The 12,260-nt window shown below is 39.1% G+C and overlaps 1 protein-coding gene across 1 annotated transcript in view; it reads right to left on the bottom strand.

Annotated features, from left to right (window-relative positions):
- Positions 1-5,534: 5,534 nt before the first annotated feature.
- Positions 5,535-12,260, bottom strand: part of LOC120572828 (high affinity immunoglobulin gamma Fc receptor I-like) — a 49,954-nt gene continuing 43,228 nt past the window's right edge. The window contains exons 4-6 of the mRNA XM_039822300.1: positions 6,182-6,424; positions 5,900-6,109; positions 5,535-5,771 (exon numbers count right to left, since the gene is read on the bottom strand). Coding sequence (XP_039678234.1) covers positions 5,665-5,771; positions 5,900-6,109; positions 6,182-6,424 — 560 coding nt within the window. The 3' untranslated portion in view covers positions 5,535-5,664. The remainder of the gene's footprint in view (positions 5,772-5,899; positions 6,110-6,181; positions 6,425-12,260) is intronic.

Raw genomic sequence — 12,260 nt, 5'->3', positions numbered from 1 at the left:
ATGATGAAAGTGGAGATGCAGTATGGACAGAACACCACCAGGTGGACGACCAGTCTGATCACGAAGTGGAGGGGGTCTGAGGTTGTGTCAGAAGGTGGCAGAGAGCTTGGAGGTGGTGGATTGAAATCAAAGGTAACCTTGACCCAGCTGGGTGGAGACTCTCCAACACTGCTGATGTTGCACTTGTAGAGGCCTTCATCAGACCTGGAAACATGGTGGATGGTCATGTGACCTGCAGGCTCAGTCCTGATGAAGGAGCCATCTTTATAGAAACCAGCTGGGAGGTTTGAGGACGTCTTTGTTTTACAGGTCAGAGTGAGGTCTTCTCCCTCCATCACAGGGAGGACAGGACTCTGCAGGATCACTGGTCCACCTCAACACAGAGACAAACTACAGCATGTCATCCATTCACACACAGCTTCATCAATACTGACTCCACAGTCTGATCTTACCAGTGACAGTGATGTTGATGCTGTTACTGGTTGCTCCCTCTCTGGACTCACACCAGTAAACTCCACTGTACCATGTGGGGATGTGGCTGATTTTACAGGAAGAACCAGCAGGTTCTCCCCAGCCATCTCCACACTGAGTCCTGGTTTCTCTGCTTGTGTTCCTCCTCAGAGTCCATCCAGCAGAGCTGTCGTCCTCCTCACAGCTCAGAGAGACAGATTCATCTTTAAACATCTGAGATCTGCTGGGACTCACAGTCAGAGAGGCTAGAGTGAAGAGGGAGAAGAATGTGTTGTAGTTCAAAAACTAGTTGGTAGATTTAATACTGCTGTTTTTCACCAGTTTAAAGAGAAATGGGGGCTGCTGAGATTCATAACAAACCAAAACTTAGAACCTTTAGTTTGGTGAAAAATCAGTTCGGTATTAGTATGGATTTGTATTGAAGATTCTCTGTCTGGTAGTGACATATATTTACCTATTTATTTATTTATAAAAAAAAATTGTGTTTGTAGTTTGGGTTCAAAATGTCTAGTTGACAATGTGTGAGGTTACACTATTGTGTTGTGGCTGCTGTATTATGTTTTCTTCATTCTTCACTTTTTTGCAGAGTAGAGTATGTTGTGTGTGTATATGGTTGTCATGTAAATCCGTGTGGGATGGGCCACTTAGTGGCATTACACGGTAATAAAAATTATATCATATCAAAGTTACTGTGACAATCACTACTTTGGACAAAGCATGACTGGGCCTCTGGGACACTTATGGAATCAGCTATTTTCTTTACACATGCAATAATTGATCTAAGCTGAGAATCCTTCCTTCATGTTTGTTCCCAGGATGCTCCAATATCTTAACTTCATTGTGTGTGATGTTTTTCATCTTTACCTTTCTTGTTTTCTACTTTTGACCATAACAAATATATCTACATTAAAGCCACTCAGAGTTTCAAAGGGATGTGGTTAACTATATCTGGTATTCTGGGGAGCTTCAAAGTGTGAAAAAGCAGGCGGATGTAGATGTAGGTGTGATGTATCGTTGTTCATGTGCAGGTTTGATAAATACCAAACTTTTTGTTTGTACAAATACTTTTTATACACACACTGACAAATTATTTTACACATGCTTTGATAAATGAGGCTTCTGGCTTCTCAGTCATAACATTTAAAAAAAATAAACAAATCTGTACTTTGAATACACAAGTATATAACCCTCTACACATTCTAAAAGTACTTTGAACAGGACTTTGTATTTTGAGAAAATGTGTACTGACCTTGGTTTGTTGGGTAGCTCAGCAGTGACATCAGAACTAAAGAGAATAAGAGACATTCAGGTTAGTTTGGGTTTGTGTCGGTTCAAGGTCTAAAAATGAAACATGAAACATTTACACCACCTTTCAAAATTATCATAATTTCAATGGTCCAGAAGTATTGTTTTAAGCCAAACATTGCTGGATAATCTAAACTTTAGATTGATCAGTTTTCTTGCATTTCATTTAGTATTTTTTCAGCATTGTTATCATAAACGCACAAAGAGTTTACTTACCAAGCAGCCGCAGCAGAGATGGTTCCTCCATCTTGTCTTTGGCCAAATGATGTCTACACTTTGTTCACTTCATAGTCACATCAAGTAAGCCCTCCTCCTTCTTCCTATGTGACCCGCAGTGTGGTTGACGAGAAGCCGCAACTTCAGTTGCACATGCATGCATACTCTCATGCATTCATACATACATGAGGGATGTGTGCATAAGTAGGGATTAGAACTGAAGAACATATGTATGTGCAAGTAAATTTAAATCTTGGCCTAGGCAGCTTCTTATAATCTTGAAACAAACGAGCCATCTCTTTGTAGGTGCAGCTTCCTCCCAACTACCCAAGGTGTGGGGGGTGAAGTGAACACAACAACACCTTAATGAAAAATATGAATATGTGCAAGGGTTAAATTGATGGTTTGGAGTAATTTCACCCTAGGGTCCTTTGCACCATGTCCTCGAGCCAACGCCCCCCTAGAAGCTTTTTTCACCTGGGTCGAACATTGGGAGAGTTAGCATAGAGTAGAGTTATCAGCTGAATAGCTTAGAGCAGGGGCTAATGGACCCACGTTTGTATCTCGTAAGTTACCCCACTAATAATGATACCAAACTTCTACTCTAGTACAAATAGGTATCTGATATTTACTGTACTTAAAGGGGTGATAGAATGATTATATAGGGTATTTTACACTGTTCCCTAAGGTCTCCTAATAGGGTAACATTGGTTGGGCTGAAAATTGCCCGAATGCTATTTTATTAGGCCCTTAACTACCCTGTGAATATGGCTCTATTTGGAACAAGAGCTTTTCTTCCAAATATGGTAGGATCATGAATATTTAGAATGAGCTGCGCGCTGATTGGTTTGAGCGAACCACATAGAAACAGATCAGCAGGTCTCATATTTCAGACACTGCAAAGTTATACATTGTTTGTGGGGTTATTTCATTATTAAATTCACTTCTGAGACTTTTTTAAGCGAGAAATCAACTATATAAAGCTCAAATATGGGCCGTTTTATGAAAATGTATGGCTAATTGCAAATTTAGTAAGACTGTGTGTCGGAGTTCAGCGGCCGGTGCTGCCTGTGTTGCTGCCTCGTCGCCTGTCCTGCTTTCCTTCACAGACCCCGGCCTGCTGTGAGGTAGATAGAGCTCCGTCACGGCTGGCAGCCCACAGTACGACATACCCGCGCAAAGTCACAGTTTTTTGGGGTAATGGACTACCAAACGCAGCTGCACTGACAGAGCTCCAGGGCCTGCAGCTCCCATCTAGTAACAAGCTCGCTGACCGCGCTCTCACTCACACACAACGGCGATTTAGCAGGAAGAGAGGAGTTGCAGGCCCTGGAGCTCTGTCAGAGCAGCGGCGTTTGGTTGTCCACTAACCCATAAAACGGTGACTTTGCGCGGGTATGGAATCACTTAAGCCTACTTGACCCTAAACACAAAAGTCAGTCTAATCAATAACAAATAACCAGTATTTAATAATAAAAATGATATGGAATTTACAAAAATGTATACAGTGGTGAAAACATTATTCATGCTATAATATTAGCAGTGGAATGTGCACCTGGTAAGCACACTGTCAAAATCTTTTGAGGGATTTTCTGGTCATTGCTTATTACTGTTTTTTCAGACCAAGAAGCAGTAACAGTGGTTCCTGGAGATGATGTCACTCTGCCATGTCAGGCTGCTAATTCCACCATCAGCGTTGTAGAGTGGAGCAGAGCTGACCTGGCGCCAGAGTACGTCCTCTTATACAGAAATGGACACTTGGATCCAACCTACTCATTCAGTTTTTATGCTCCACATATCTGGAACAAACTCCCAGAAAACTGCAGGTCCGCAGCAAATTTCAGTTCTTTTAAATCAAAGCTAAAGACCTATATTTTTGATGTTGCCTTTCTTTATATAACTGTTCATTTGTTATACTGAAGTTGCATTCATGACACTGTATGACATTCTATAACTGCTCTTTAATGTTTAATTTCTTATACTGCACTGTCAATTTTATTCTTGTCTTTCATCTAGGGGTATTTCTGAACAGATAACGGACATATTTCTGAGAATTTCTCCAATGCAGGTGTTACACAGATTAGAACTCAATAAACACGAGTGTGACAACAGATTATCCATACAAGGACCACGTCTGTGAACTGGTCAGATTTAGTCTGTGAACTAGGTCAATAAGAAAGACAACATCTTTGAACTTGTCAGATATTTCTGCGAACTTATCAAGAGACAGACTGTGAACTGTCCCGAATTTAGCAAGGTTTACCGAGATTAAACAATCTTGTAATGGGTAACAAAAACACCAAGTAACCAGAGCCAAAAGGACCTGTGATCGGAGAAATGTTTTTTTTTTTTTATCATTTTTCCCTGCACTTTAATGTTTTAATTTGTTTTTTAATCGGGTGGACCTGGTGGACAGAGAGCTGAAGGAGACGTGTCTTTAATTCTGAAGAATGTTAGCAGCACCGACACTGGAACATACGAGTGTCGAGTTGCACCAGCTGGTTCAAGACATACAGAGTTATCCTTAACACTGAGCCAATCAGAACCATCCGTCTGCAGGTAACAGTATCATGTTGTAGCTGCAGTTTCAAACATCAGAGAGGATGAAGGCTGCTCAACTATCCACACATATACTGACTCATGTGTTTTTCATATTTAGGTTCTCATGTTGGAAACTGATGAGTCTGGGATCTGTATTATTTGGAGCTCTGAGATCCTGTAGGGTCTCCCATGATGAGTTGGTCCCAGAGGAGGGTCAGACAGAGTGATTCACTTCAAATTAACTTTACCTTTAGAGAACTAGAATATTTACTTGAGTAAAAGTTGCTTCAAAGAAAAACAAATGTATTAAAATTATTAAATAATGAAAATTATTAAAATCTTGAGTGTGCTGGTTAAAATAACTTATGTAATGTGATATGCAAATGACAAGTATCTTACCAAAAATAACTTTATCTGAGTAAAAGTCTTAAATGATCAGGTTCCTCCCATTACACTAGTCCACCATCTTGTGGCGGCCTCTAAAAAGGACACTTGTTTTATATTGGCAGTAGTCTATATACACATGATGTTCCCCTTCTGGGATTGTTCAGGTGCCCCGGAAATTCAAAAATGACGTTTGAATGTTCCTTCTTAAAAACACAGAGGTTCAATGATTGCAATCTATTATCTACAGGTGAAATTTCAGTGACAGGGAACTGAGAAAATCCGACTTCAACTGGCACGCACAACAACTCTGATCTCACAATCCAACATGGATGGCCTAGTGTGTCAGGGCCTTTAGACATCCTCCATTCTGCAGCTGAAATGAGATCAGCAGCAGTTGGACAGCCAGTAAAAGCCTCCTCCTTCCTCTTTATATGCAACTATGTCACAGTGTCAGCTACAAGGAAACAGGCTGTTTGATACGGGAGAAGTGAAGTCATGATCACCTTGGAACAAAGCACAGAGAGAAAAGATGCTCATCATTTTATTTTATTTGATCTGAAGAGATCGAAAACTTGGCATCTAAACAAACATGAACAACAACACGACTTACAGCAGAACCTGATCAACTATCTGCTACTTAAGTCCAGTTCAGACCAAAGATTTGCAATGAGACAAAACCTTTCAGTTCCGCCCTTTTTCTGATCTATGAGGACTCAAAACACTTGAGCTTCTTTTCAAATCAGTTCAGAAGTGGTGTACCGTGGTGACAGCAGTGATGACATCATCATCTTCCAATCCCTCATCAGCCTGGGTGGGCGGTGTCGTCACCATGGAGACAGACAGGTCATTTCCTAGAGTCAGATCAGGTTAGAAAGAAAATTTAGATAATTGATCATCAACACCAAAGTGGTGGTATGAGATTGATTGATTGATTGATTGATTGATTGATTGATTGATTGATTGTATTGGTCAGTGTTACCTGTGGTCCTGTCTCTATATAGAGACACCATGATGTAAGTGGAGATGCAGTACGGACAGAACACCACCAGGTGGACGACTAGTCTGAACAGAAGGTGGAGGCGGTCTGAGGATGTGTCAGGAGGCGGAGCTGTTGTTGTGTCGGGGGGCGGAGCTGTTGTGTCAGGGTGCGGCAGAGAGCTTGGAGGTGGGCTTGCAGTCTTTGGTTTCTCTGTAGAGAGAATCAGCTGTCAGGTGAATATGTGGATAAATGAACATCTGAAATCAAAGGTAACCTCCTCACCTGTGACAGAGACCCAGCTGGGTGGAGACTCTCCAACATTGCTGATGAAACACTTGTAGAGGCCTTCATCAGACCTGGAAACATGGTGGATGGTCATGTGACCTGCAGGCTCAGTCCTGATGAAGGAGCCATCTTTATAAAAACCAGGTGGGGAGTTGGAGGGCTTCTTTGTTTTACAGGTCAGAGTGAGGTCTTCTCCCTCCATCACAGGGAGGACAGGACTCTGCAGGATCACTGGTCCACCTCAACACAGAGACAAACTACAGCATGTCATCCATTCACACACAGCTTCATCAATACTGACTCCACAGTCTGATCTTACCAGTGACAATGACGTTGATGCTGTTACTGGTTGCTCCCTCTCTGGACTCACACCAGTAAACTCCACTGTCCGATGGGCCAATGTAGTTGATTTTACAGGAAGAACCAGCAGGTTTTCCCCAGTCAACTCCACACTGAGTCCTGGATTCTATTTCTGTGATCCTCCTCAGAGTCCATCCAGCAGAGCTGTCGTCCTCCTCACAGCTCAGAGAGACAGACTGTCCTTCAAACATCTGAGATCTGCTGGGACTCATAGTCAGAGAAGCTGGAGGGGGGAGGGTTTAGTGAAAACTAGTTGATTATTACTGCTACTGTGACAATCGCTGCCTTGGACAAAGCGTGACTGGGCCTCTGAGGCTTCACATTGATTCTCTAGGACACTTAAGGAATCAGCTCATCTCTTCCCACATCTAAGCTGGGAAACCTTCCTTCATGTTTGCTCCCAGGACGCTCCAATGTCTTAACCTCATTGTGTGTTATGCTTTTCATCTTTATCTTTCTCTTTTTCTACTTTCACCCACAACAAGTATCTCTACATTAAAACCACTCAGAGTTTCAAAGGGATATGGTTAACTATATCTGGTATTCTGGGGGAGTTTCTGTATGTGAATCATCTCACAACCATAAAACCCCATTAAGTGTGAACAAGCTAGCAGATGTAGATGTAGGTGTGATGTACCATTGTTCATGTGCAGGTTTGATAAATTCCAAACTTATTGTTCGTACAAACACTTTTCACACACACACTGACAAATAGTTTTACTCATGCTTTGATAAATGAGGCCTCTGGCTTCTCAGTCATAAACTTTTCAAAAATAAACAAATATTGTGTGTATTTTGAATACACACAATAACCCTCTAACCAGTTTAAAAGTACTCTGAACAGGACTTTGTATCTAGAGAAGAAGTGTACTGACCTTGGTCTGTTGGGCAGCTCAGCAGTGAGATCAGAACTGAAGAGATAAGACATTCAGGTTAGTTTGAGTTTGGTTCGGTTCAAAGTTTAAATTAAATTGAAAATTCTCATAATTTTAATGTTCCAGAATTATTGTTTAAAGTAAAACATTGCTATATAACCTAAACTTTAGATTACTCAGTTTTCTTGCATTTCTTTTAGTATTTCTTTTTTCAGCATTGTTATTATAAATGCACAAAGCGTTTACTTACAAAGCAGCCGCAGCAGAGATGGTTCCTCCATCCTGATATTTGGCCAAATGTCTGCACTTTGTTCATAGTCGCATCAAGTAAGCCCCCCTCCTTCCTCTGTGACCGGCAGTGTGGTTGACGAGAAGCCACCTCGGCCAAAGTTGAGTACTTCGGTTGCACATGCATTCATACTCTCATGCATTCATACAGACGTACACATCCTGCATAACGTGAGTATGAGGGTTTGTGTGCATAAGTACAGATTAGAACTGAAGAACATATGTATGTGCAAGTAAATTTAAATCTTGGCCTAGGCAGCTTCTTATAATCTTGAAACAAACGAGCCATCTCTTAGTAGGTGCAGCTTCCTCCCAACTACCCAAGGTGTGGGAGGAAGTGAACACAACACCTTGCCTCTGTTTAACCAAGGAAATGTGGTCAGAAATAGACTAAAATAGACTGTGTAGGGGGGTTACCCAAGTTTTGTATTCATGAAACAGCAAAATTGCAAAGTGGTTTGTTTGGTGCATAGTTTTCCATGTAGCTCTTTTAATCTCGGCCCTCCTTCGCGGTCAGGGCCCTAAAGTATAATCCGTTTTTGGTTTGAAACCAAAAACGGAAAAACAAAACTATGAGCTCCGTTTTCTCGTTTTTCCAATGTCCATACAAATTAAAAATTAACTGGAAAACTGCTCGTTTTTCAACTGTTGTTTTTTTGTTATTCATGTTTCCGTTTTAACCCAAGAGCGAGAATACGGGCTCATTTTTATAATGTGCATAATCATTGAAAATCTGATGGAACACAGGTCTCGTTTATAATGTTATTTTGGTCTTACGTCTTAAGATCAAAGTTGACTAAAACAAATCCGCTCTGGACAGGAAGTAACGTTAACGTGTCAAAATAAAAGTATGAGAGCTGTAATAACTGCCAGAAGAACAATGTACTTTAGCTTTTGCCTGTAGCTTGTCAGATTAAGCTACAGTTAATTATTTAGGGTTATATAAAGTATTTAATTTAGCAACATTCATTAATATAAGCCACAAAGGGAGTAAGAATGGATATTGTTTTAAAATAGAAATAGGATTCTAATAATTTTTAAATCACATTTTAAATAAAATCTGCATTCCCCTAGCATTATGTGTGGCGTTATTGAATAGTTTTACTCTAATCTTAAATCAGCCAGTAAAAAAAAAGGCAAAAAATATAAGGGCTTTTTTTAAATTGCTCTGCAGAATATTGTATGTGACATGGTTGACCACATTAGTTGCCAGTGAACATGTCAATGTGATGAAGAACATAAATTAACAAGTTAAAGTGTACTGGAGACTCTCTCATTCTGGTCTGGTCTCCTCAGGCCCTGCAGACTGGACCAGAGTTCATGGTGAGCATGGTAGACCTCCTCACTGCTGGGCCTGTGCCTGGATCACCCAGCTCGTTAGAGGTTCACTGCTCATACTAAGCCCTTGAAACAGTAGTTGGCCAATATTGGATAATAAAATATAATACATGATAGGTATTGTGTGGTTGAATTACAATAAGGAATGGTCAATGGTAAGCACTGTGGCCTCACAGCAAGAAGCTACTGGGTTGGAACCCTGGTGGCCCGGGGCCTTTCTGCTTGGAGTTTGCATGTTCTTCCCGTGTCTGCATGGGGTTTTCTCCAGGTGCTCCGATTTCCCTCTCCCTTTTACTTAATTGTAAGTCGCTTTGGATAAAAGCACCAGCTAAATGACATGTCATTTAATGTAATGTAATGGAATGAACAAGTGAACTAAAGCACATATAATAAGACTTAGAACATAACACCATAACAACATAAAACTCAAAGAACTAAATAACAAAAACGATGTGCTGCTGTGTGCGTGCTTTGTGTGTTGTAAATTAAATAATTGGTACCAGTCCTGACTTTGCAATGCATTATTTTTCTGATCAAGATAACTGACATCTCCTTGTAAGCAATATAAATATTTACTGCCATTGTATTGTTGGAGCAGAAGCAGATGGCACAGAATCATGCAAATGTTTAATGTTACAACCGAGATATCTCTCTCTCTCTCTCTCTCTCTCTCTCTCTCTCAGAACATACACTTTCACAAAGGCTGGTGCATGTTTATCATATATTGTATGGTGCTGTGGACTCAAGTGGCAAATCTGAATCAGCAAAGTGGCCTACTGTAATATTCTAGAAGTAAACCACAAGTGTGGTCCAGTCTGCAGGGCCTGAGGAGACCAGGATGAGAGAAGCAACATGGCAGCTTCCTCACTAATATGTTGAGAAGTTTGCAATGTGGCCCAGTTGTATCTGCAGGAGTTCTTCATCACACTCAAATTACAGTTTTTCACAATCACTAATTTCAGAACCATGATGTCATTTTTCAAAACTCTATAGACACAAAACTCAAAACGGTTATCACTTGTAACACAGACTGTCCAATGTTCAAAACATTGCATTGTGCATTCATATATTTAAAGAAATATTGCACTTGCACAATCATTTGTTCAAAAAACTAATTGATTGTGAAATACTGTTGAAATGTTACTTTAGATCACCCACACACAAGCTACCCATAGTTTCACTGGGTCATCGTTCGTACAATCATTACAGTTTTTTACAATCACTTTGGCACTAATTTCAGAACCTTGACGTAATTTTTCAAAACTCTAGACACAAAACTCACAACCAATGATCAAAATGCACATTTTTCAAAACTCTTAACACTTTTTTCAATTGCTTGGATACAACACACATAAAGCTGAGATCATTTGTTCATTTAACAAAGATCATCTGTTCATTATGACACAACTTAACATCAAAGTACTACTATTTCAAAAAGCAATTCACACATTACAGTTCAGATGATTACCTATTCATTTCATTACAATCATCTAACTATCAATTGATATAACTACTCAAAATGATAAGTAACTGTTGCATTACTCTTAATGACTAGTTGTATGGAAACAGACAAACAATATTCCATGTTTAGATCATGAAAGTTTCTAGATAACAAGATTCATTGTCACCACTTAGCGTGGAGCATGAACCAATTAGACTACATTATTTATGGATGTAAATTTTCATCATCCTTCTTTACTGTAATATACTACTGTTTATCAGACACTGTTGCTATGCTCCCATGTACCACCTTTAAGACTATTTACTGTATTGACAGTATTGCACTGTATGGATGCAGGCCCTTGGAATTGCTGGTCCAATTCTGCCAACTCGTTACTGATGATTGAGATAAATAATTTATATATACTTTATATATATAAAATTACTGTGTGTGTGTGTGTGTGTGTGTGTGTGTGTGTATATATATATATATATATATATATATATATATATATATATACTTGTACCACATTGGTCTGTAGTATTCTCTCTACTACTGCAGTACTTTTACAGGGATATATTTATATATATATAGTACCATAATGAAACAAATATCACCTATTTTGTACTATAATATTTAATGATTGTAAGAACGATGACCGAGTGAAACTATGGGTAGCTTGTGTGTGGGTGATCTAATGTAATGTTTCAATGGTATTTCACAATACATTTTGTTTTGAACCAGTGATTGTGCAAGTGCAATATTTCTTTAAAGATATGAATGCACAATGCAATGTTTTGAACGTTGGACAGCCTGTGTTACAAGTGATGATCGTTTTGTGTGTAGAGTTTTGAAAAATGACATCAAGGTTCTGAAATGATTGTAAAAGCTGTAATGGTAATGCAACAGTTACTTATCATTTTGAGTAGTTGTATCAATTGATAGTTAGATGATTGTAATGGAATGAATAGACAATCATCTGAATTGTAATGTGTGAATTGCTTTTTGAAATAGTAGTACTTTGATGTTAAGTTGTGTCATATTGAACAGATGATCTTTGTTAAATGAACAAATGATCTTTGGTTTATGTGTATTGTATCCAAGCAATTGAAACAAGTGTTAGAGTTTTGAAAAATGATCATTGGTTTTGAGTTTTGTGTCTAGAGTTTTGAAAAATGACGTCAAGGTTCTGAAATTAGTGCCAAAGTGATTGTAAAAAACTGTATTGGCAGTTAAGTTGGTCAACCATGTCACATGAATATTCTGCAGAGTTGCAAAAGAAGCCTTTTCATTTAAGTGGTCAGGTGGTTTAGCCCTTGTGTTGTCTTATAAATTGGGTCATTATAAATGTTATTGGCATAACTAAATTGACCATTTCATAAAGCATGAAGTAATTTATCACTCAATTCTGGGTTACCCTTTTTATCCAACTTCGTTCCACTCATTAGTTTTACACTTATTTTTTGCATTCATGGTCAACAGACCTCATTTACATGAATTATACCTAATTTCTAAGTAAAATGAGGATATACTATTAGTTGTTTTGGATTATAACAGACTGATATATTCAATTCACTTTTATTTATAGTATCAAATCATAACAAGAGTTATCTCAGGACACTTTACAAATAGAGTAGGTCTAGACCACACTCTAAAATTTACAAAGACCCAACAATTGTGTGTGTGTCTGTCTGTGTCTTTATGTCTGTCTGTCTGTGTATCTGTGTGTTTATGTGTGTGTGTGTGTGTGTGTGTTTATGTGTGTGTGTGTGTG

The sequence above is a fragment of the Perca fluviatilis genome, chromosome 14, assembly GCF_010015445.1.
Source record: "Perca fluviatilis chromosome 14, GENO_Pfluv_1.0, whole genome shotgun sequence".
Classification (NCBI taxonomy): domain Eukaryota; kingdom Metazoa; phylum Chordata; class Actinopteri; order Perciformes; family Percidae; genus Perca; species Perca fluviatilis.
Note: the sequence above shows the minus strand (reverse complement) of the source record. Positions and strands in the feature narration are given on the sequence as shown.